This window comes from Dermacentor silvarum, chromosome 5 (assembly GCF_013339745.2).
Source record: "Dermacentor silvarum isolate Dsil-2018 chromosome 5, BIME_Dsil_1.4, whole genome shotgun sequence".
Lineage (NCBI taxonomy): Eukaryota > Metazoa > Arthropoda > Arachnida > Ixodida > Ixodidae > Dermacentor > Dermacentor silvarum.
In genome coordinates, this window is record NC_051158.1 from 142726234 (window position 1) to 142752157 (window position 25924).

Genomic DNA, 25924 nt, shown 5'->3' on the forward strand with positions numbered 1-25924 from the left:
TGTAGCATGAAGCAGTAAAGTGTGAAGCCGGGGAACGTACGAAGGAAATCGCTGAGCGGTGCGGCAAACCAACGTCACCTAGAGGAAAGTCTAGGTAGCGTTGAGCGAAGCGGGAAAGCAGAAAAGAGACGAAGCTTCGCAGAGCTGATAGATGGGCAAAGCGCGCTGGGTAGACGTCCTCTGTGAGCCGCTAAGGGTTGTGTGCGCGCTATGGATGTACCGTGTTCGTCTCGTGATCGAGTTGCCGAGCGCCGCGCTAGAAGCACGGAGCAGAAACGCAAGCGCCGGCAGGCCGGCTGCGAGTCAACCAACCCTGAAATCATCACATCTGCAGATCGCATTCAAAATACCACGCGCGCCGCTGCGCAAACTACGCAGTTGCTACGACAGCACAAGCCGCCTCCCCTCCCTACTGCGCGGCCTTCCCGCTTTCCTTCCTTGTGCGCGATTACATAGAGCATACTGCACACGGCGCTTCACCGTACGGCAAGCGGGGACGATGTTATCGCCCTTGGACTTTATACGGACTTTATGCGGCAACCACAACGACAGAAATGCACTTGCAGTGCCCCTATCATAGTTATCGGAATTATTTAGGAATGACACCCATGCGCTGGCGCGTAACCCGCGTTCGCGCAGTGAAACTTCCCAGCATTTAAAAAAAATGTGCGCATAGAGAGACTGACATAATGAGCAAAGCCCACTGCTGCCCGTCTTTTAGACAAACAGTACACAACAAACGTAGGACGGCTCAAACAAACAAACAAACGAGCAAACAAGAGAAATAGTTCGTAGCAAGGATAGGCGGGTTAAAAGCAAACACAGAAATAAAAGATGAAATGATAACAGAAATGGCAACTAAATGTCGGAACGCGCTAACGCTTAATTGGCAAATTTCTATTTATACCAATGTACGTCACAACAGTCAGAATTTGCATAGCAAGTAATGTCAACTGAGATTAAAGAGTGGTCATTTGCAGTTCACTTGTATACTTCAAGCAAGACCAGTCCACAATACAATAAATACAAGGTAACATCACAAGCTACAACAGCATAAATATCAAGGAACACTTCGCAGAAATCGGAAATCGCAGCACTGTGATATTTCGGCAAAACATAATTTATACAGAACAGGTTGTTATTATTATCATCATCATCAGCCTGCATTTGTGTCCACTGCAGGACGAAGTCCTCTCCCTGTGATCTCCAATTACCCCTGTCTTGCGCTAGTTGATTCCAACTTGCACCTGCAAATTTCCTAACTTCATCACCCCACCTACTTTTCAGCCGTTATTGACTGCGCTTCTCTTCGCTTGGTGCCCCTTGATTAATTCTAATGGTCCACCGGTTATCGATCCTACGCATTACATAGCCTGCCCAGCTGCATTTTTTCTCCTAATGTCATTTAGAATATCAGCTACCCCATTTTCTCTCCGATCCACACTGCTCTTTTCCGGTCGCTTAACGTTGGGCCTAACGTTTTTCGTTCCATCGCTCTTTGTGTTGTCCTTAACTTGCTCTCCACCTTTTTTGTTAACCACCTAGTTACTACACCGCAATAGCAATCGCCAAGAATTCGGGACGCTTCAGAAAATTGTATTATGGCGCTAACTGCGCATTTTTATAGGTAAATTCTTTGACATAGCCTCAATGTTTTTGCACCGAGAGCGGCCTTTTCTCCAAACGCGCAATTTACCTTTTAAGCTTATTCGAGGTGGAACAGGATTGTTGCATTTGTGAGGAAGACCCTGCTAAACTTCGTGCCGTATCCGAATTCCCGAAGCCCACTAACTTGAAAGCACTACGCAGCTTCATTGGACTATGCTCCTATTTTCCACGATTCAATCACAATTTTGCTGCTGTGATCGCACCCCTCAACCAACTTCTCAAAGGCGACAATGCACTTTCTAATTGGTCGGAAGCCTCTGAAGAAGCGTTTACCACTCTTCGCCGCCTACTTACGTCTCCGTCAATATTGCGCCATTTTGACCCAAGCGCACCTACAGAACTTAACGCTGACGCCAGTGGTGTAGGCCTTGGTGCCGTGCTCGCACAACGTAAGAACACTAATGCCGAATACGTGGTCGCTTATTCCAGTCGTGCCCTTACAAAGCCTGAGGTCAATTACACAGTAACCGAAAAAGAGTGCTTGGCCATCGTATGGGCACTTCAAAAATTTGGCCCATATCTCTACGGTCGACCCTTTGACGTGGTGACGGATCATCACGCTCTTTGCTGGTTATCTAACCTCAAAGACCCGTCGGGTCGCCTCGCTCGGTGGGCCCTCCGCCTCCAGGAATACGATATCCGTGTCGTCTATCGCTCTGGGCACAGACACTCTGATGCCGATGCCCTCTCGCGCTTCCCAGTCACTTCAGATGCCAGTACTGCTGCCGACAGTCACGATATCTCCCCACTTGACATCATGCACATGGCCTCGGAACAACAAAAATGCCCATCTATCGTCACGATATTCGATATTTTGTCAAACCCTCCGGCGGCTTCGGCAAATCGAGCATTACGCCGACAGGCCCAACATTTCGCCATCCGCGACGGACTTTTACACCGCCGCAACTACCACAATAATGGCCGCACATGGCTCTTAGTCGTGCCCCGCCACCTTCGAAACGATTTATGTTCCGCTTTTCACTCCGACCCCCAGTGTGGTCACGGTGGAGTGTCGAAGACCTACACACGGCTTCGCCTACGCTATTATTGGCACGGCATGTACACCTTCATCCGCAAATACGTACGCTCCTGCATTGCCTGCCAGCGACGCAAATGTGTCTCGCACCTCTCCAGCCACTTCCCTGCCCAGCTCACCTATTTGACCGTGTCGGCATTGATTTATACGGGCCTATTCCATCTACTGGCGCTGGCAACCGATGAATTGTCGTCGCCGTAGATCATTTGACACGATATGGTGAAACCGCCGCCTTATCTGCCGCATCAGCAAAAGACGTCGCCTCGTTCATTCTACACAACTTTGTTCTCCGCCATGGCGCACCTCGTGAAATGCTGAGCGATCGGGGTCGCGTATTCCTCTCGGACGTGCTGCAGTCACTCCTATTGGAATGCCAAATTATTCACCGCACAACTACCGCTTATCACCCACAGACGAATGGCTTAACTGAACGATTCAACAGAACTCTTGGTGACATGCTATCAATGTATGTGGCGTCAGATCATTCCAACTGGGATGCTGTACGTCCCTTTGTCACATACGCATATAACACTGCCTCCCAAGCCACTACCGGGTTCTCACCATTCTTTCTGCTTTACGGCCGCCAGCCCTCCATCACCATTGATACGGTTCTCCCGTACCGGCCGGACCCGGCCGACTGCTCACCTGTTGCTACGGTCGCGCAGCATGCCGAGAAAGGCTGACAACTTGCCCGTTCGTTGACGTCTGCTCAACAGTGTCGCCAAAACAGCGTCATGACCTCAAACCACCTCCTCACCCTTTCGCCATCGGCTCCCTCGTGTGGCTTTGGGTCCCGCCTATTGCGGCTCCTGGTCTTTCGTCGAAGCTCCTTCCCAAGTACCACGGGCCCTACCGCGTGGTTGCGCAAACATCACCAGTTAATTACGTGGTTGAACCCGTGTCGCCATCTTCCGATCTCCGTCGTCGCGAGTGAGAGACTGTATACATCGACCGGCTCAAGCCGTACTACGATCCACTGCACTCTCCCTAGGTCGCCAGGATGGCTACTCTTCCATACCGGGGGGGGGGGGGGGGGGGTGATTGTGAGGAAGATCTTTCGGCACGCTGAACAGCCCCGTTATCATCGTGTGGCTCGCACCCTGATCGCTCTCTGGCTACGCCCTACCAGCTGGTGCTGCGTTTCTCCCGGCCGCTGTACGACCCAAATAAACCCCCTTTACACATTGAACAAATGGGAGCTCATTACCTTTTTCCTATTACAAAAAGTGCGAACCGCCACTTTTCGCTCGGCCTATAATATAAAAATCACACTTTGTGTATGCAGTTGCAAGATATGATCTTTATGTTAGCTTGGTTAACTATAACTCCAATATTGAGATGTATTTTCGTAACAATCCGATATAAAACAAAATTTAAACAGGCATTTTAACTCATTTTCCCCTCGTCGCCTCGACTGTTATTTGACGTAAACTGTTGCGCAAACCGCTTAGCAATATTAGAATGAGATATCTCTTATTTTCAGTTTGCACCATGCATGCTAAACGGTCCGTAGCTGTTTTGTCTGGAATGCTGCAGTCAGTAGGAATTTACTCAAATAACACTTCGCGGTGAAGGTATATCATCTTCGAATGTATCTTATTTACCGCATATACTATCGTGTGATTGTTTTAGTTTGTGGCTGTGGAGTCAATGCTCAATAGATACGGTTGCGAGCAACTCGGTATGACCCATTTAAATTGGTGGTTGTTGTGAGCCTATCTGTGCTCATGCAGATAATATGGGGAAAAGTACCGTGGTAGAAATAGTGGCGTTTCAGAATTTGAACATTCACTGTTCAGTCATGCGGGGTATGTAGTATGTATGTAACTTTCATTTACCACGACGCATGCGGCTACAACTGAAAGTGATCCCTGAAGGTATGAGAGATATGACGCAATGTTTTGATCATTTCAACGTCCTCTGTTCACTCGTAGGGGTGTCTAAAAGGCGGACGTTGAAATTTCATTTTGACACGAGCCATCTGGGTAAATGTCAGTGTGACCCATGTGGGTTTAGTAGATATGACGCACTGTCATTTCTATTTTAAATGTTCTTCGAAGCCGGACGATGAACTTTCTTCTTCACACGAGTCATCTATTATGACATATCATGATCCCTGTACGTATCGCAGATATGACGCAATTTTAATTGTTTCACAACTGTTTAGGTAGATCATATTTACGAGGGGTGCATGCTGCTTTCGTTGATACCGCTGGAAACGATAGCCGCCATAGTGGACGCTAAGCTTCTGGTGACCAAACGTATTCTCTCGGACATTGCCTCGGCAGCGTTCGTGTGTACTTGGGCACCGCTTCTATGATTTAATGCCTGAAGAAGCGGGTGATCTGCATGCTTTGTGGAAGGCGAAAGCAATGGCGGTACTTCTCCGCAAACCTCAGGGCCGTAAAGGAAGACTGGCGTGCCTCTGCAATCAGTAAAACACTTGCCATCGCACGCGATAGTCGAACAAATACACGCAGAGCTAAGCTTAGGAGGCGGTCAAGAGCTCCCTCTGAGGAGCGGGATAGACTGTGATTGACAGCGATAGAATACGCTCTTCCTTGCTTTATATTTGCACAGTGTGCGTTAATCAGTCATAAGGTGGAGCGGACCAATTTCTTTTTTCGTAATGCATCGCAGAACATTTAAACCATGTTATGGTTCTGTTCGTGTAATATTTTTGCCCTGCCCACGTGAGGCCTCTGTGAAGCACACCGCCCTACAACTTGTGCTGCCGTTTATGATTAGAAGGTTTCCCATCTGTCACTAAACTAAAATGTATCAGGGGTGTTCTTGTAAATGGGCGAACTGCATTTTTTTTCGTGACGTCATGACTGCTTACAGTTTTGTTAGTGGAATATAAGATTTAATATCGATTCTGCTGTTTGACAGAGATGTTTGACCTTGCATAGATTGATGCATAGATTGTCGGCATACATTTGGTGACATACAAAGGCAGGCAAGACACTGGAAAACTGAAATGCTGCACAATAAATTGCTAGCTTGGACCGGTTGGTACACGTCTTGCAAAGAAAAAAAAAATCAACGGTGCAAAGAACGGGACGTGTAGACTTAGACTGACAAAGCGCTAACATAGTACCGTCAAAGAGAAAAATGTTTTACACACTTACTCGCGGAACACAATGTGTCACTTGGCACTCCTTGTTCTTTTCGTTACATTGACCGCTAAAACGTAAATCTATTCCAAACTGTTTCTATTCCATTTTAGCAATCAGCGCTCCACGGTTGGTCAAATATTTTTTGAGTCACCCCCACTTCACCTGTCACGCGACGTCATGAAAACCATGAAATCTGATATGAGGTGCGCGCACTGATACGCAGGAGTAGACCAAAGAAAATAAAAAACCGCATATCCACGGGGTGAATGATGATGAGTGGGCGAAGCTCCGGAGGGAATCATCGGTAAACCGTGAATCTTCCGTGTAATTTGCCCAGTCTCGCCGCACTAAATCGAACGATTGACTTCCACCAATGACACGCGCCATAGGTGACGTCATTCCTATTTTATAACAGCGCCCTTCATTATAATTGCACCATCTGCCGCTTAAGGGGACGCTAGCACAAACGCGTTAGAAACGTGCAGTACTCTCTAGTAAGGGGGAGAGGCCACAGCGTCTTACGCAGCCGTTTACACATGCCGGAACGTGCACCGCGATTGCCGACGCCATCACATGACTGCTGAGAGAGTATAACCCCCGTATTCATAAACGCTCCTCGACTTGAACTTGACTTGCCACCGCCTTCAACGCGTTTCGAACGCGCTGCCGAAGGCGGTGGGTAGTGAAGTTCAAGTCGAGGAGCGTTTATGAATACGGGGGGGGGGGGGGGGGGTAAGGCGAAGAGGCCACAGCGTCTTACACCAGCTTCTTGCACGGGCCGTAACGCGCTAGCACAAACGCGTTAGAAACGCGCAGTCTTTCGTTAATGTTGGGTATTTATTGCCATCTAGGTGCGTCTGTCCATGTGCGCTTCGTGGCGTAGTGGTTAGCGCCACGCGTTCAGAAGCGAGGGGTCCCTGGTTCGATTCCGCTACGGCCACAACTCTCGGAATTTTTTTTTCTCATAAAAGTAGACGTGGCTACCTACTACGACGACTACGACGACTACTACTAACTACAGAGGAGGGACAGACCCACACCCTAAGGAGCTTCGCCCCTAAAAAGTATTTCTGATTCCACGTCTTTTTCGTCATTAGCCCTCTGCTATTGGCCAAAAGTGGGCTTCTTCGATTTTCCACTTCTGGCTACCAGCGGGCTGCCAGAACCAGCCTGGACGATTTTGGTCTGGCAGCTCTCTAGAAGTTGTCTGGCTAGCAGACGACAAAAAGAGGCGATGAGCGCTCGCCGCCATCTTTGTGGGGTCTTGACGGATTGCAACGCGGGCGCTAGCGCGCGCCGCCCCCGCCTGGCGTGCTTTTGGACTCGCGTACTTCCCGGAGTGATTCCCGATGTCGGCGCGGTGCGTGGATCGCTGATTGCATTACTTATAACGTTATCTTACTAGGATTCTGACACATCGTGCCGCCTTGCGAGGCGGTGCCATACTAGCGGCGGCGAACCATTTGAAGCTTTCTTTGTGTCCCGTGAATGATTCTTCTCGGACGTGAACAGCGCGCTTCGTTCGCGGTCATGCTTGCATGGTATCTTCATCGTGTTCCGCGCAAGTTGTCGAAGTTGTAGACGCTCATTCCCGCACATTGCGGTGCCTTTTCGGTTCATGTATTTTTCTGGTGGTATCCGTTTAACATTACTCGTGTATATGCGGTGATAGGTCTTTCTTCTGCAGTTAGCGTAGGCATCGCAGCTAACCCGTGTTCGCTCCGTCTCTCTGTATCTTGGGTGGCAGCTCGAAACCGATGCGTTGTTAAAGGAATGCACTTGTTGAGATGCGTAATGACCACAAGTACATTAGCTTTATTATTGCTCTCATTATCGACCAATAGTATTTTTCGTGTGAAGATTTTCGCGGGTTACAGGCGGCGTGCATTTTCACGTACCAGCCGCAGCCCCAGCTCCTTCAGCACAGGAGCAGAATTAAGAGGAGCACCATCAGCCGAAGCAAACTTTCTGAAAACGAATTCAAGCATGTACTAAATTTTATGCATATAACTAGACGCACCCGATATCTTGGTTTTTCGCGTCTTGTCAAATGATGTCAAATATCTCCGCGGCGGCTGACGTGATCACTATCACTCGAGCGGTCGCTTTAGCGATCACTTAGGTGTGATTTCGCGTCTTGGAATCGGACGCGTCGCACGCCGTTTGTTGCGCTGTGCAAAGTGAGGTGCACAGTGCGCGTCCTGTGCCAAGTCGCGCGAAATCCCGCAAAAATGATCGTATTCCTGAATGCAACTATATTTCCAAGGTGGCAACGCTGAAATGGGCCGACTACGCCGAGCGCGCGCCGCCCACGCCGGTCGCTGCCATGCTGGTAGCATGTTTACATTTGTCCTGCGGCCAGCGCTGTCCCGGCGTTCGATTTAGAAAACTTCGGGCAGCTCCGGGTTGTCCTCGGATCCCAGTCCACGTGACTTCCTACCAGAACCGGAACGAGCTGGCTGCTGTCTGGCTGCCAGCTAGTTCGGGCAGCTCCGAAAATCGAGGAAGCCCAGTGTTCGCGCTGCGCCCATGTGGCTTTTCTGTCACGCGTCAACATGCATTAACACGCTAAAGAAAACTGTACTTTTTTATTTCGAAATAGCCAGAGATTGCCCCTTTTGAAAGGAATAGAAGACGTCTGCCCACCGCTCTGGCACTCGCTACGCTGAGCTACCCAGCTGCCGAATTTCTTTGTCGAGCTCTTTCGGCACGTGTACGTCTACTAAACAAAAGTGACTTTTTTAATTGAGGAGAGCGCTGGCATCGGGGGGTTCATACAACGCTGTCGGTCACCACCTGATAATTGCTTCGGCGGTCACGTAGTTTCGATGGCGGGAGGTGGCGGTAAAAACGGATTGTACTATTTTTTACCGCGTACGGCCCCTGTATTCACGAATGTTCTTCTTGTCTTTGGAATAACTTCAATCCCGAATTTGATTACGTCATTTTGATTACCAAATATTTGGGAATACTAGAAGTAGACGTTCCTATTTTGAATGACCATACACCTGTATGTCGTTAGGCACATAGGTCATCGCGCTAAGTACTTAGACAAGCAGATCTGAATTATGTGTAAACAATATAGTCTGCTACGAGTTAATCACTACACCCCATTACCCAGCTTCCGCTAGGCACAGCGGAGAGAATGCATGCAGTGCCACTAGTTTCTGGAAATCTTCAATCTTGGACCGAAGGCCTTTTGGATTTGTGCGAAATACTCTTGCGTTTTGTGAAAAATTATTCATTATGGGCAACATGCATCCCATACAGTGTTTTGCAGCGTCAAATGCTCTATTTTTAAAATCTCTTTCAATTCAGAAATACTATTCACTTGCGAAAGTGGGAAGCTCTGAAGGCAGTGAAAAGGATGAAAAAAGATTAAATTATGTGGTTTTCGTGCTAAAACCATGATCTGATTCTGAGGCACGCCGTAGCGGGGGAGTCCGGCATATTTTCGACCACCTGGGTTTCTTTAAGTTGCAAAGTTAAAGTTACCTGTGGACAACCGGAAAGGATGCGGTCTGAGGACCATTGCAGTTCGCGCACTCAGCTTTCTTGCTGTCATTGTAAGGGTGGTCTTCTACAGGTACCTTGCCACGTATGTTTGCTTTGAATTGCTAGTGAAGTGGTAAAATATCTGGAAGTTGTAACAACGGATGGCTAAGCCCAGATATTCCTCTACCGGGGGACTCGTATAACCGTGGAATGCTTTGTCAGGCATCGGTTGATCGTATGGACCTAGATAAACACTGCGCGCTTCTCCAGCGCACCATCATCTAGGTGGCAGAATCATATTTGTAGCCGTGCAGTACTTGACCCCAAAGTTTTTCAAGTATTCCACATGTTGTTATTAAGGATATTCGAGAGGATGTGCTTCATTTTATCTACATTTCCCGTGTGAGACTGGTACAAATAGTTGAACAGGCAAGTCATCAACTTGCTTAAGTGTCAATAACCTCTTCACGGAGACAAGTGAACTTACATTTACCGAAAATCTTACATATTTTCTCACCCTGAGAGATTCAACTTCCTTTCTGACTAACGCAACTATTATCTGAGAGGTGCCCATATTACTATTCACATTCCAAAAGCCTACATAATCTTCTATTTACCGAAAGGTGACCGCTCTTTCGTACCGCTGTTTTCTTCTTGTAGGTTATGCGCATTTTGCGCCTGGCCATCTTGTTCACATTTAATATCTTCGCCGTCACTTAGTGAGGAGATGTTGGCTAACTGACAGCGTCAGGCCTTTTCTCCAGTCTCATATTCATGGAACATACTTTGCCAGACACGCCTGCACGTCCTGTTGTTTCTAGAACAACTGTAAGATGTCATAGAACATGTGTTCGAGACTCACCGTACATAGTTAGCTTCAGTGGCTGTTTCACGATGAAGCCCATTCGCAGAGATGGTGGACTCGGCGGCGCTATAACCTAAAAGTATAGCATTCTGATCTCCTGCCATTCTCCTGACGTCAAATTCACTTAACCTCGACCAAAAGCAAAGGCGATGACCCACAAAGTTGTTTCAACAGCTCAATCAAACCCTATCCTCCTTTATTGCAGCTGGCTTTTCTTTGGTCTCAAAGCGAATCACATTTCCTATCATGACAGGTATTGCTTGTCAATTTAGATGATGAGGGGCGAGGAGAGCGCCGAAGTAAAAAAAAAGCAACAGGCCTGCGCGACACACGCAGCGCAGTCACAGCGTAAGCTGGTGGAGCGGCTCAAGAGTAGCTCCAATTTGGGAGCCACGTCCAACAGGGTCTTCGCGGCTGTCGATCTGTTCGCCTCAGTTTTGACGAGATCGATCGGAACTGTCCGCCCGGCGTCGACGGCGAGCTGCAGCTTGTAATGCTCCCTGCACAGCAGTCTGCTGAGGCCGATCAATCCTTACAACTGAAACTTACATGTCGGGCGCGCCGCGTTATCAGGCACCCTAACTAGATGGCGCCACCACACTGGCGGAGGCTCGGCAGCTCGGGAGCGCGTTGATTGCGTGCTTCTTCTGAATCGTATGTCTTCGTCAGCGCCTGCGGACGCTGCGTTTGCAAGCATCTTACCTAGATGGCGCCACCATACTGGCGGAGGCTAGAGTCGTCTCCCTCTGCGTGCTTGCCTTATAGGGTATTTTCCGCGGCCCGGTAGCAAGCGCTTGCATGGCTCAGTGGTAGAGTAGCCGGCTCCTGCGCAGCGGGCGCGGGTTTGATCGAGGCGGGAATTGGGTACTTTTTTCGCGTTCCCCGCGATAGCGGTTACACGGCGGACGCCGCCGGCGGCGGCATCATCGCGACCCGGATCGGCTATTGGAATGAGCCCATAACAGCTTATGCTGTAAAAAATTGGCGCTGCTTGCACTGGAGTCGCAATGCTAAAGAGACAGCGGAGCTGATGGGCACCTACCTAGTCCTGCCTTTTTGGGTAGGCTAAGAACTACCAAGCCATCCCCAGCATTTTCCGGAATTTATTGAGTATTGAGCGCTTAACGATAAGCTATTGATTGGCTATCGCCAGGTATTGGCCACATATTTGGGCTAGGCTAAACACTACCAAGTCATCCCCAGCATTTCCCGGAAAGTATTGATAATTGATTGATTATCGGTTACCTATTGATTGACAATAGAATGGCTATCGATGACTGACAAAGCTTATGTAGCCCCAACCAAGCTTAGCTACACTTAATCAGGCTCAGCCTCGTTAGTTCACAGGGGTATGTGCCATTGCGCTTGGACCCTTTTAGCACGACCGCTAGGATTTGCCCACATTTTTCGGACAAATAACGTAACAACAGCCGGTTTAAACAGCTCCGCAGTTAAAAGGGTTTCGTTGGGGCCAAGCTAACGCAGTGAATGTAAATAACCGGGCTAGGAGAGTGGTGCCTGCGTCTCCGATTGGTTTGCTTTCCTTTGCCTACAGCTTGCGGTGGCTCGTCAACGATTGCGGCGGCGCACAAGCCGTTAAAGATGCCGCGAAAACGCCTACTGAGTAAAGTAAATTTGGAACACTGGGGTCGCATATGTGGCGAAGGGACTTGACAATACTTTACTGCCACGCAGTTTTGTTACTATAGGAAAAGAAATCAATTCTTGCGACAGTTTCGAGTTGCCTGTGCCAGGGTCATGCGTGGACAGCGATTTTTTATTCCTTTCGCAACACAACACCCTCCGGCTAACCCCCCAAAAATGTTCAGTTTTGTTCTACATCGTAATGTACCTTTAGTGTATGGGCGTCGTATTGAAGTGGTGAGTTTTCGTGCTTTTGTGACCTCGCGTCGTGATAGGTGAAGTCGGCGCGTCCCACCAACAATTTAACCAATTGCTGAAGCACCTTGAAGTCACAAGGGAACCATGCATAATCATTGCGTACACGTCATCTTGGAATTGCAAGTTTTCACGGTTTTCTTGACGTCTCGGGACAGATAAGCCAAATAGGTGCGGACCCAAAAATGTTTGATGAATCGCGGAGGGCTAACGAAGCCAGTGGTATACGAAGGAGATTGGAATACTTTGACGTTATAGCCCCCTATTACGTCTGCGCATGTAGGTAGCTGCTTTCTGCTACGTTAGCGGTTGGTGTTTGGGGTTACATCGCACACTGACCTAAACTATGCGCACACGCCGCAGTCGACAGTTATTCACAAGAACCAGTTCGCTTGAACTTGTCGGACAACAGCAACTGAAAAGGCAGAAGCACAGGAGAGAACCGCAAACGGCGTTCACGAAGCACACTTCATTATGCTACATTTTCCTATCTAATGTATCAATATTAAATGTAGTACATTATTTTCAAACTGTAACACACTCATCTTTATTGCACACATGTCGAAACCAAACCAGTTTGTGTCAGAACGCCTGTCGGCCGATTACGTGGTAGCCACGGGATGACGGCGCACAGCTTGTCAGTTTCAGTGCATACGGTCGTATCTGGCATGGCAGACATCCGCGCCGCCCATGCGCCTCTCCTTGCTAGACACGTAGGACATGCGCGCGTTGCCTCGCAGGCCTCTGAAGGCGTAGCAAGGCATGTATCAGGAGGCCCCTGTAGACGGGCCTTTAGGCATGCCTCTTTTTAGTAGCGCCCATCCTGCTTCTCTTTCATGGTTTAAGATTTTCTCCGGTGCATAAGAGCTAGCTGAAGTATGCTGACTCAGGTAGACACCTCTACATAACTTTAGACAACTGGTCCATGTAAATTTCCGTCCCTCTCATAAAGCACGTCATTTCAACATAAGATATGAGGCACTTGGTGTTGAATCGTCTACGACAGGGCACTACGTAGGACAGGCTGTAGTGTTAAATATGTCACTGAATGTTTGTTAGTACTGCGGAACATATTTTCCTTGTGTTTTTGTCGTTACAAAAATCAGCTTGCATTCAGTTACCTGTGAGAATTGTCACGAAAATGCACATTCGGAAGCAGAAGTCTGTAATGAGACAAAAAAATTCAAGCAAGAATGTTACATTCAACAGAAAGATCAAGATTCGTTAAAAGGCATCAGTAAGCTTACGAAAATAATTTCCATTTTAAGAATGCCTTGCCAGTAATATCAACCAGGTCGATAACCAGAGACATAATAAACAGTGAACGCGCTGTACCACAAGTGCAGACGTGTAGGTGCTGCTGTGGTGCACTTGGTTTGGCATTTAGGTACCTTGCATAAGCCGCAGGTTTCTGGAACAGTTTGGTCACAATCAAAACAAAATTCAAGAAAGGTCATGTACCACGCTTGGATCATAAGTCATAGATTCCTAGACCACAAAAATTGAATCTGGAAGAGTCCACTACCACTATACCAAGGCCCTCGTGTCAACTGGATAAGGTCATGTATCGTTTGATCAATCAAAATAAAACACAGCGCGATAACGACTGAAATGACGACCACCACAGGAAGACACAAAAACTGATTTCGATCTCGAGATTTTTCTTTTGTGTACCTTCATGTGATACACCCAATTAGACGTTTGTATTATCACCACGCTAATGGGTGAAGATTATTACAGAAACTAGCACTACATATCCATCCAATACCACCGGCTTAGCTGCTTTTCAAGTGTGCAAATCTTTTTTTCTCTGAGATGAGGAACGTTTACTGACACACTTTTCCTTTGTTATGAGCCCTTCTAGACAGCCCACACACTTGCAATAGCCTGAAACGGATGGCGAAAGAATAATAGATAGTATTGACGCTCTCACATGCAATAATATGGGCTCTGTTCCTCGTTACAAGGTAATTGTGCCATTGTGAAGCATAGAACTGACCAAATCACCTCAATGATAACAATAATTATTATCTGTTATAGAAGCAGCAGCTATTACAACCGTTGAGTGGGCTTGGCAGCTCCGCACGATGTAGGATCTTGAACTTCGTGCTATTCTTCGTACAAGTATTCAAGGAGCCATGCGGATGGGTTGGCGGATCTTTCCTGCTGCCTTGCGAGCATCACGGGCATTGTAAATGACCACATCACCCTATCAACCGCTGCCTGCCGGTGCACTCACATTTCTTGAGCCATGGCCGAAAGATGTCCCTTCTATGGATCCCATATCTGCGGCAGCCAGTTTGGACTGTTATTTTGGGCCACCAAAATTATCCGTAGAGTCATCCAGGCCTCTGTGATAAGGCACACACTCCCTCGCGCGCTCTTCGGTGGGCTTGGCGGCACCGCAAATGCACGATGCTGAGCTTCGTGCCATTCTTCGTACAGGTTGGTGACCAATGGGGCTATATCCTGAAACGTTTCACTTCGGCGATAGTTCGCCTTTCGCCCCCAGGAGCGCATAGATTGGCTGTTTCATCAAAATTGGATGAGCTGACTGGCTCGTTGACCCCGACGTCATTGAATTGCTCAACCAGCCAATCAGCGGGTGCCTGAAGGCGAAGGGTGAAGTATCGCCGAACTGGAGAGTGTCAGAGTACGGCCCATGGTGTGTTAAAAAATGCTTTAGGAGAATTATGCCTGTCTAGTGATGTTGCCAAGTTCTGATTGTGTGTTAAGTTGTTTTGAATTATTGCGCTTGATCTTTTTCAACCTCAACATGGCCCTGACGCTAGAGAGAACCTCGACTCTACTAATGATAATAAGTTTGACCAGAATATTAGCATCGTTACTGATATTACGTCTGCACCATGCTTTTCAGAAAACTAACTTCAAATCGTGCACTCAAGGCTATGAGACATCGAAAAAAAAAACACTTGCTACACAGTGTCCTGAAAAAGCTGCTAAGTGTGAAAAAGCCGTTGGCACTGTGCGCAGGTAGTTCAGACAAACGTCTAATACATTGAAAACTTTAAAAGCAGGAGCAGGAACGACGTCTTAGTTATTCACGGGTTGAAAGAGACAAACAATGAAAGTGCGACTGTGTTGAAACTGCTGGTTTTGGATACGTTCTTAATACAGTACTTGGCATTGAGGTTAAGTCAGTGAAACGTATCAGTCAAGTTGGTAGAAAGACAGCAAGCCGAATTCGCCCCATTATAGTGAAATTTAATGATCCACATATAAAAAGACAGCCTTGCTGCATAATAGGTCCAAGTTAAAACGAACGGGTGATTTTTCTGTGAATTGTGATGTACGCAAAATTATATGGCAATCAAGCGTGGATAATCCTGCGAACGGCGAAACAGTGGCACTAGTTTTGATGAAGTGAAAGTGAGTGACGGTATGTTGCTTCGGACGAGAATGAAAATAATAAGGTGCTCTTAAAATCGGCTGATCGTAGAACAGGTATAAATGTGGCAGCAATATGCTCTCCCATTATGTAACCTAGAAGTTTCACACCTTTAACAATAATGTGTTTTAGTGCAGTCAACACTGTAAACAAAATAAACTGGACAATTTACGGCTATTATACAGCCCTGACACCATTGTGATAAAATAAACCTGGTTCAATGTTTCCATGCATAATTTCTAGATCACCCTGCATCCTACTTTTTGCACCGGACAGATCGCGATGGCCGTAGGGGTGGAGTAGCACTGGCAGTTAAGCACAGTAAGTTGTTTTACAGAGAGCAGGGTATCGCTGGTTAAGAAAGTATGTAGACTTAGATTTTAAAAATCACACGAATATACTAATCAGTAGTATCTACAGAAGGCATGGTGTGCCAGAAAATTATCTGTGTGAATTGCAGTATTTCCTACATCACAGGACCAATAACCGAACAAAGCTGGTCTTAACAGGCGATTTCAATGTTGCAGCTGTTGAGTGGGTGCTACTATGAGCTGGTAGTGCAAAGTGAGAAGTTGTCAATTGCTTGCGCTAAATTTGGGCAAAGGGAAACTTAAATTTCGGGGTGGGCCGACTTGAAATTTGCACGTGGGCCAACCTTAATTTAGAGGAGGGGGGGTTCAAATTGAAGCTTCAGGGTAGGGGGTGGCCCAACTTACATTTGGGAGGGGGCCAACGTAATATTTGGGGTTGGCACAACTATAATATGAGGTTGGGCCAACTGGAAATTTGGGAGTGAACCTACCTAAATTTGTTGGTGGGCAAACTTGAAATTTGGGGTTGGCACCACTGGCAACTGGCAGTATGGTTGGGCCAACTTGAAATTTAGGGTAGGGCTAACTTAAAATTTTGGGGTGGACCTCCTGAAATTTGGAGGTGGTCCAGCTTGAAATTTGGGTGTGGGCCAAATTGAGATGTTGGTGTGGCCCAATATCCAATTGAATGCTGCTGGGAGTCCTTCCAGTTATGAACTCCTCGCGGGCAAGCGAGTGAGTTGAAACGCTTGGCGCTCTCCATTGTTTATTGGGCATTACCGATGCGCAGTTATAACACACAGCCAACACCTTGCGTGGACAAGGAACGCATGCATAAAAAAATCAGAAAGTTACCTATCAAGAAAGGGGTATGGCAAGGAGAGACAATCTACCCAATGCGATTTACCACATGCTTAGAAGAAGTATTCAAGGTCGTAGACTGGGAAGGCGTATAAGTGACGATCAACAGCGAATATCTCTGTAACTTTCTGTTTGCAGATGACATTGCACTATTTGACTACAATGGGGACGAATTGCAGCAAATGATTGACGACCTTAACTGAGAAAGTGTAAGAGGGCGCTTGAAAACTAATATGCAGAATATGAAAATAATTTTCAATAGCCTGGCAGGGGAAGAACTCAGGATCGCTAGTGAGCCTCTAGAGTCTGTAAAGGAGTACTGTGAAGAAGATGCGCCTCCACCCAGTGGCATCGCCAATGCTCGGTGCGCGGCTCGCGCTGCTGATCGCTTGTGTCTTTGGAGACGGTGCCCCACGCTGCCTCGCCGTCCCTGGAACTTGTAGCATCTTTGAAGGACACCGCTAATAAACCTCTTCGCAATTGGTGGAGGTTGCGGGAATTCCCCCGTCGCTTGCACCCTGGCTTCGAATCCGAATGTTTCCGCCCATGATGACCGACAACACAGACCCGCCGGCGCCTTCGTGCCAGCCCGTCAATACACCGAGGTTCTTCGGCAACGTGATCCGAAGGTCTTCAGCGGTACAGATGGCACCGACGTGCAGGAGTGGTTTACGTCGTATGAACGGGTGAGCGCGCATAACAAGTGCGACGACGCCGCGAAGTTGACCAATGTCATATTTGATCTTACTGGCGTTGCCCAACTCTGGTTCCATAACCACGAAGTCAACATCTCGACATTTCGCCATTTGTTATCAGCTGCTCCTCCGACGCAACTATGCTCCTGAAAACCGTAGATAGCTACTAGTCATTCCCCGCAATGTGGCCACGCCGGAGTATTTAAGACTTACGAACGTATTCGCCATCGCTACTACTGGAGGGGAATGTACACTCTGACTGTCAGCGTCACAAATTACCACCTTTACGCGCCTCTGGCGCCTTGCAGCCGCTTGGGTGCCCTGCCAAACCCATCGATCGCTTCGGCATTGACCTCTAAGGCCCACTTCCCATGACACCGGATGACAATCAGTGGATCATAGTTGATGTGGAGCATTTCAAGCGCTACGCCGAAAGTGCTGTTTTACCGAATGCTGCATCGTGGTCTTTCATCCTACATCGCTTTATCCTTCGACATGGCACACCTCGAGAGCTCCTCAGTGATAGAGGTAGCGCCTTCCTCTCCGAAGTTCTCGAAGCTCTTCTATCGGAATGCCACATTATTCATCGAACGAGCACGGAATACCATCCGCTAACTAACTGGCTCGCAGAACGGTTTAACCGCACTCTCAGTGATGTGCTCGCGATGTACGTGGCATCTGATCATGGGAACTGGGACCACGTACTTGCTTTGGTAACGTTCGCATAGAACACCACGATACAAGCGACTACGGATTTTCACCTTTCATCCTCTTATATGGACAGGAGCCTTTCCATACCATTGACACTCTCTTTCCATACCGTCCGGACGCTTCCGAGTGCCCACCTATATAAGAAGCTGCCCGACAGGCCGAAAAGTGCGGCCAGCTCGCGGGCACCTTTACATCACAAGAACAACAGCGCCAAAAGGAAGGCCGCGCCGACTCATTTCCACATACCACGTATGCCCAGGGTCTCTTGTATGGCTGGCTGTTCCTTGCCAAACTCCTGGGCTTTCCTCGAAACTCGTTCCAAAGTACGAAGGGCCTTACCGCGTCTTGGAACTAACATCCCCTGCGAATTTTCTCCTCGAGCCACTTTCTCCTTCTGACGACATGCGCCGGCATGGACGTGACCTCCTCCACGTGGCGCGTCACAAGCAAGCCCCACCATGACCCTCTGCCTCCAACCTCTTAGGTCGCCATAGGATAGCTCTTTTTCTGCGGGGACGATTGCGAAAAAGAAGACGCGCCTCCTTCCAGCGGCATCACCAGCGCTCGGCCCACTCTGCTCGCGCTGCTGGTTGCTGAGGTCTTTGTAGACGGTGCCCCACGCTGCCTCGCTGTTCCTTGAACTCGTAGTGTCCTTGAAGGACATCGCCAATAAACCTCTTCGCCGCACGTTTATCTAGGTCAATTACTCGTGACCCTGATCATGAGAAAGAAATTTACACAAGAATAAAATTGAGTTCGAGTGCATGCGGCAGATATTACCAAATCCTAACTGGAAGCTTACCACTGTCGTTGAAAAGAAAAGTGTACAATCATTGCACTCTACCGGCACTAACACGTAGGGGAGAAACTTGGTGGTTAGCAAAGAAGGTCGAGTATAATTTCAGGACCGCACAAAGAGCAATGGACCGAAAATATTTCGCCTAACGTTAAGAGACAGGAAGAAAGCGGTATGGATCAGAGAACAAAGGGGATAGCCGATATTATAATTGACCTTGAAGAAAAAAATAGACCTTGGTAGGCCATGTGATGCACAGGATGGATAACGGGTGGAATATTAGAGTTACAGAATGGATACCAAGAGAAGGGAAGCACAATCGGGGGTGGTAGAAAACTATGTGGGGTGATTAAATTAGGGAATTTGCAGGCGGAAGTTTGGAATCAGCTAGCGCTAGTCAGGGGTAATGGGAGATCGCAGGGAGAGGCCTTCGTCCTGCAGTGGACATAAATACAGGCTGATGATTATTCTTTGCCATCGGAAAGCCATGGGTAGAGACACATAAGCTAGGAAAAGCAAGTAAGCAAAATTAAGCAATAGCGAAGTAACAGCTGAGCCATGCAATACTTACATATTAGTGGAGAATTATCTGGATTTTTGTAGCTTTTTAATCTAACTCTATTTTATTTTGCTTGCAAATGGATCATTGAGTAGATTGTCACAACTCGTACGTTTGAAAGAAAAATCCGAATTACTGGTCATTGAAAAGTACACTTACCGCAGATGCCAGAAGTTAGCGCGAGAAACGAATCCCTTCTTGACCCACAGGCTGACATGTCGCAATTAGCCGCAAGCCGTCGATTTAGCTTTCCAGTGAGCTACGTAAGCACGTCCGACGGTTCGCATAAACGTTTTCACACTTTAAAGCAACAGCGGAAAACGTGACTTTTCCCGAAGCAGGCTACTGAAGCAAAAATATACCCGCTGATACAGTGTGACCTTTCTGACGACCTCCGCGCACATACGTATTCTACTTTGCAAATGTATAGCAGGCGGAGGGATCCCTTCTCCCATTCAAAATGCGACTTGGATCAATTCCTGTTAACGATCGAGCACTGACGCTGATCAAGGCCTTTCTCGGAATATTCATTTGCTTCCAAACAGAACCGGGCAGAGGCCGAGGCATGACATTTAGGCGGCACTTGGTTTAGCCCACAAGATCATAAATCTACTAGATAATGGAGAGACTGCCAAAATGTGATTGTTTCATTAAAATTCAGTGAGTTCACTCACCCACAAATGCTTCAAGTTTACCATCTGTTGGTTTTAAATATTAAGCTCCCTCTAACTACTTTTAAATCATAAAGCCGGTTTCACATACAAGCGAAAACGACCGCGATTCCTGCCGCCGCGGCGCAGAAACCTGTTTTGAGTTGCGGCGGAGGCACTGGCGGCTGGAGGGGCGAGGTTCGAGCAAGTTGGAATTTCATCGTGGTGGCAGGGGCGGCAGCGCGGCAGCACCGCTTCCGAACCACAGACCCTCGCCATGTGATCAGTGGAAGGCTAGTGCGGGAAAGCCTGCGCATAAGCTATTCGCAGCGGTGGAAATTGCGCGGTGGCAATGCATTTGAAACGAAACCTCGCGAAAAGCTTCGCAGCGCCGCTCCATGCGCTCAATCGCTTGCATGTAAACAGGCGGAACGCTGCCTGTGTCTCACTAGTTTACTGTCGACATTGTGATGAGGTGGCATTGCACTCTAATACAACAAAGTTTTTCGTAGCTTGCAAGTACGAGTTAAAGCATGATAATGTGCATTATCATGCTTTAACTTGAACCCATTGTCCTCAACCACCAAGCCCTACATCTAAATTGCGAAACACTCCTATGTGACTTCTCAATAAAGGTTATTTCAATGTCTCATTTAGCGATCCCGCAGAACTGTAACATCTTACTATTATGTACTTCAATTTTAAAACAGGTTTCCTTGGAATCGTTTACGTTCGGAAAGGTTACTTGGGCACGTCAAACAAAACATTTTCATCCATATTTTCTTTATAAGACGATTATTCATTGATGACGATTATCGATCCACACAGGATGAAAGTAACCTTTGAAAATTGTCGCCTCCCACCAGCTTTTCTGCTTGCGTTAGCCATTTTTATTTAAAAACTTGCGTTTTGCATTATCACACGAAATTGTTCCGAACTGTATTCCGACACATGCGATCTCGTACCGTTATGTGCTTTAGGCAAATTACGCCCTTTTGATATGCAGTTTATGTCAAAATAGTTTCTTTTACCTTCCTTAACTTTATTCGCCTGTTTTTGCATGTAGTCTATTAATTAATTTTACACGCAATCAAGTATATACATCCCCCATAGCTGTGCTTAGTTCCGAGTATTGCAATAAAACGGCGGTCCTTTCATACTGCTATCCAATAGCATCTAAATTCTATGCATCATCTACCTCTTGGCAATTCTATCGCTAGTCAATGTAAATCGCGACAGAATAATTTTCTGGCCGAACCAATGTCACTATGAATATCGATATTGCTGTGATCTGCATCGAGTCAAAGTAGCGTCACATCGTATATTGCCAAATTAATCATTTCTGTGTCGCGTATTTGGTCAAATCTGTTACCGACATTCCCTTTACTTCTCTGTAGCTGAAAGTTCCTCGCTCAAAGCACGCTCTGGTCACATTCTGGCAATACTTGCGCGTAACAAGTGGCCTAAAGTGTCCATTATTGCGCATACCTAGGGTCACGCATGCCAATTTGCACATACCGAATGACCGAGGTTGTTTATTCTCGATCATACATCCATCGGCACATACACAGTGACTCAAATCGGCATCAAAGAGCTGCACTGAAAAGCAGAATATTCCCTTCGGCGCATACATAGGGGCACGCATCCAGTGACCCAAGTTACCGACCAATACTTTCATTGAAGAGCGGCAGGTACATATGTGCCGCAAGTTGGCGTCGTGGAGATTCATCGAAGCTTGGCACATACCCAGTGACCCAAGCTGGTGTGAAAGGATAACGGTTAGATCCGGACATACCCGAACAATGGATACCCGAAAGTCCCTGAAGGATCCTGAAAATGGTGATCAAGTAAAAGAACGACCACAGGACAAACACGGGCAAGCTCTTGCCTGTGTCCATCCTGTCGTTATTTTTTAACGTGATTGGCATTTTCGGGCAAGTTGATGTAGTTTTCGGTGTGTATGATACCTGTTTCACATACCCAGGGACCCAAGTTGTCTGCAAGCTTTGAACATTACATATGTGCAATCCCGCGCAGACCGCGTGGGCCACTGGTTATGTGCGCGAGTAGACATTCTGATACTGGCTACAGTCTCTGATTATAGAGAACTTGCGCTGCTGGCTGCGTGCCACTTAGTATATGCCCATGCAGATGACGTCGGCACAGCGTACGTAATATTAGTACTAGCCAATTCTTGCCCAGCCCCTTCTCCCCCCAGAATGAAAGTGCGAAGGTAGTAGTATGTAGTATGTATCTAGTAGTATGTAGTAGTATGTAGGTAGTAGTATGTACGAGTATGTAGTCTTAAGGGGAGATGCTACTCGGAAAAACGTTTCTTTAAATATGTGTGGCAGCTGAATGAAACTTTAACCATTTACAGAGCTTGAGCTTCTCTTTTCAAATCTGCTTTTAGTAATTTGATAGCTTATTTTGTTATCGTTTTACACACCATGCATTTGTAAAAAAGCATGCATTCTTGAGCAAGCTTAGGTGGTAACAGGGAGTGCAGGAAAGCACTAAAATATAGCTGATATCGCTCCCAATGAATAGTAGGATTCAATAAAGCAAGAAAATGTAGTGTAGCATTTGTATTTCAGTCAACAAAAAAATTCATTGGTGAGTTTCAGTTTGACAATTTTAAACGAAGAAATTTTTGAAATTACCTCACTGAATATGCGTGTGGAAACACGTGAAAGTTATTTCTATGAATTCAGGAAATGTTACAGCATAAACATGCGGAATTTAATTATGATAAGACTACATAAAGCACCCAACTTTAGGTGCACAAAATGAAGAACAGAGAAAAACACGCTTGAATGTTAAAAAAAAAGGTCGCGGCGCTAGACTTCGGCGCGGAAACAATTTTTTTTTCGTATTTTCAGCAAGAATGCGGCGCAGTCCGAATTCGGATCTGGGAAAAAAGGCTTAGAACTATTTCACCGCCGAAATCCAAGAGCAGGCCACGCCGTGGAGCGAAATGCCATTAGTACGAAATTCGAGTAAATTAGTACTTTCACGAGCCACCACGGATGCTTCTTGCATTTTGATTAGCTTCTAGACGATTCTCAGCTTTAATTTTTTACTACGTAACAGAGGAACACAGAACACAAGGGGAATAGAAAACACAACAAAACAAAAATTGAGTAGCCCCTTCCCTGTCGAGGAGAGGAGGGTAAGCGAAGCTTGTCGTGTGTTTTTCCGGTGTTCTTCCGAGCTCGCGCTGAAACCTGGCCATCGCACTGGCGAAGTTGGCGTCAGCGTTGTCGAGGCGTGCACCACCGTTGTCGGTTTGCTAGAGGCCTATACGACGGCGACGTTTGGCCTCAACATCGTGCTCTTTCAACTCGGGGTCCGCGGCTCTTGGCTGATTTTTCGCCTGGGCTTCGGAAGCCCTCACGCTAAAAACGGCACGTCAACGACGAGGCCTGTCCCGAGCGTGTTCATTCTGGATGTATTTCCATGAAATGCCTTCAACATTAAATCTATTCGTTACGTAAGATCATCAATGGCTCATACCCCCTTATGCAATGTCTCATACCCCCGTAAACGCGACCTCCCCATTCCGACGACAGAAGATAATTGAAAGTTTACACTGGAATGATTAGCGGCGACGCAGCCAGCCGTGGAAGAAGACGATGACGACGAACACGGGAGCAGTGGCGCGAGCGCGTACTGAGCACGAGCCACCTGTGCCAGTATGAGAGCAGGTGGTTTTTTTAGCGTTACTACAGTGTACTACTGTAGCGTTACATTGCCGGCACAGGCTACCGTATACAAGCTTCGTTTGAGGAACAGGAGGATCATCTTTATTGAAAACACCAGTCAATGAACCTCAGGAAAGAAATCCTTCTCCCCCGTCGGCCCTAGTCGTAGGCCGGAATACCTTGAGACACAGCAGCAGCAAGGGCTTGACCCATGATGCTCTGCTGGACGTTGGGGTCAGAGCTGCGGAGCAAAGCCTCCCAGGATTCTAGAGTGTGCGAGCTATCATACTTAAGACGGACATGTCCCCACCATGTGAACCAGATTTGCTGCCTCATCACAGAATTTGCACATTGAACTGAATACTCCTGGATGCCACTTGCTGTTGAGTACGGGGTTTAGAAAAAAAACCCTGTCTGTAATTTAAAATCAATGTTTTGGAAGAAATCCAGGTTTTTTACCCTCTCCTTCCCTTAAATATATTACAGTTATAGCGCCCCATCTGCAACAGCCACCTCCGCGTCTATCCATGACCAAGAACATTGGTTGGCCGTTTGTCAAACTACACCGCAATGCCCCAGCGTACCTGAATAAGCAACATTAAAAAACAATTCAAATTACCGCTCGAATTTCACCAACTTTCATTTAGCAACGTCAATAGGGCACGCCCTTGTAGTAACGTGCGTATTTAGGGTTCCACGCAACTTTCTTGCTGAGGTATAGCATTGTTCTAATCTTTAATAAATTCTGCTACAATGCAGCAAAAACAATACGTCGAAAGCCCAGACCACACGTACGCTTGCCGACGCGCGCAAACTGGTGAGTATGCGCCTTGCGCCTGCCACACCTCTCGAGGAATGGGGGTTTGCAGCCACAAGAGACGCGCGAGAGCGCGCGTCCAGTGGGCTCACTCATAGGCGCCTTTGAAGACGCCACTTCAGGTCTGTATTATTGACACTGTTTCGAAATGATTCCATATCTATAAATCTACATGTTATATTCTTAAAGCTCTTATATCAGCGCAAAATAATAAGAAAAGACACTTTCTTGCAATATATCAATCTGCCTAAGCAGAGTTGACTGTGCTGCGCCGTGGCTGCGCAGCCAGGCACGCCGACGCGAGGAAGAAATAACAGAGACAAGCTGCTCACCGGGATCGCACCGTGTTTCGACGCGTACGAGCCGTGCTACACCGTTCGCGCATGCGTGGGAGCGCGGAGGCATGCGTACCTGTTATCTGGGTTTAAGTGTCCTGAAAACGCATGTTATAGCGGACATGCCCTATCGTTGTTGCCAAGTGAGATTGGTCGAAATTCGGGCAACTTTTCGTGATAAAATTTTTTTTTCGAAAATAGATAGACAAACAGATAGCTACATATAGCCAAATGGGACATTGCCTCGCATTCCTGGACTCGGCCGCTACTTCACGTAAAGCCATTTCAACGAAGTCGCAGAAAGGAAACGAGGCATAGTAGGGTTTGCAACGCAGTTTCAACTATGGTATCGTGATTTTAGGATATACTTTGCCACGCTATTATTCCGATTTCTGGTTGGGAACGAGTTTGCCACTTCTCGTGTCTGCTAATGTGTTCATAATGTTTTCTTTCAGAGATGGCATGGGGATACAATACTCATTATAGTAATCTTTATAACATAAAACAGATAAGCGCCAATTGCGCCCTCATCTCAAGGAATAATGCCAGCTGCATTAACGTCGCCTATCATATTCAATGGATGAATACGCCACCAATAATTTTCGTCGCGTTTCAAGTTGACTTGTCATGTAATACCAATAGGCCCGCTCTCAGGTCTTCATTCGCTGCTTACATTCCTATTGCATGGGGGCCCTGCTAATAGAATGCAAGTTGCTCTAAGTGGAAAATTGAGCCCGCTGAGTTTGCTCATATGAAGACTCCTTCAGTTTGTTAACTTGACTACGGCGTATTTTCTATCTTTGTAGGTAGAGGGCAAATAATTATTTTGAAACATATAACAGTGCTGTGCTATGCGCTTCATCAATTTCTTACCTTTGTAGCTATAAATTTGTTTTACGTCGGTTTCCAGGAATGGTCGATTACTGTATGTACTGAAGCCTTTACTGTTGTTAAGTTGTTTATTTGTTTAATATCAGCAATATCACCACCGTCT

General features: G+C 47.1%; 1 protein-coding gene across 1 annotated transcript in view; it reads right to left on the reverse strand.

Moving 5' to 3' along the window:
• Positions 1 to 19709, reverse strand: part of LOC125945783 (uncharacterized) — a 53015-nt gene extending 33306 nt beyond the window's left edge. Inside the window, exons 1-2 of the mRNA XM_049668074.1 lie at positions 19584 to 19709; positions 13204 to 13245 (exon numbers count right to left, since the gene is read on the reverse strand). Of these exons, the coding sequence (XP_049524031.1) occupies positions 13204 to 13245; positions 19584 to 19641 (100 nt within the window). The 5' untranslated portion in view covers positions 19642 to 19709. The remainder of the gene's footprint in view (positions 1 to 13203; positions 13246 to 19583) is intronic.
• Positions 19710 to 25924: the final 6215 nt, after the last annotated feature.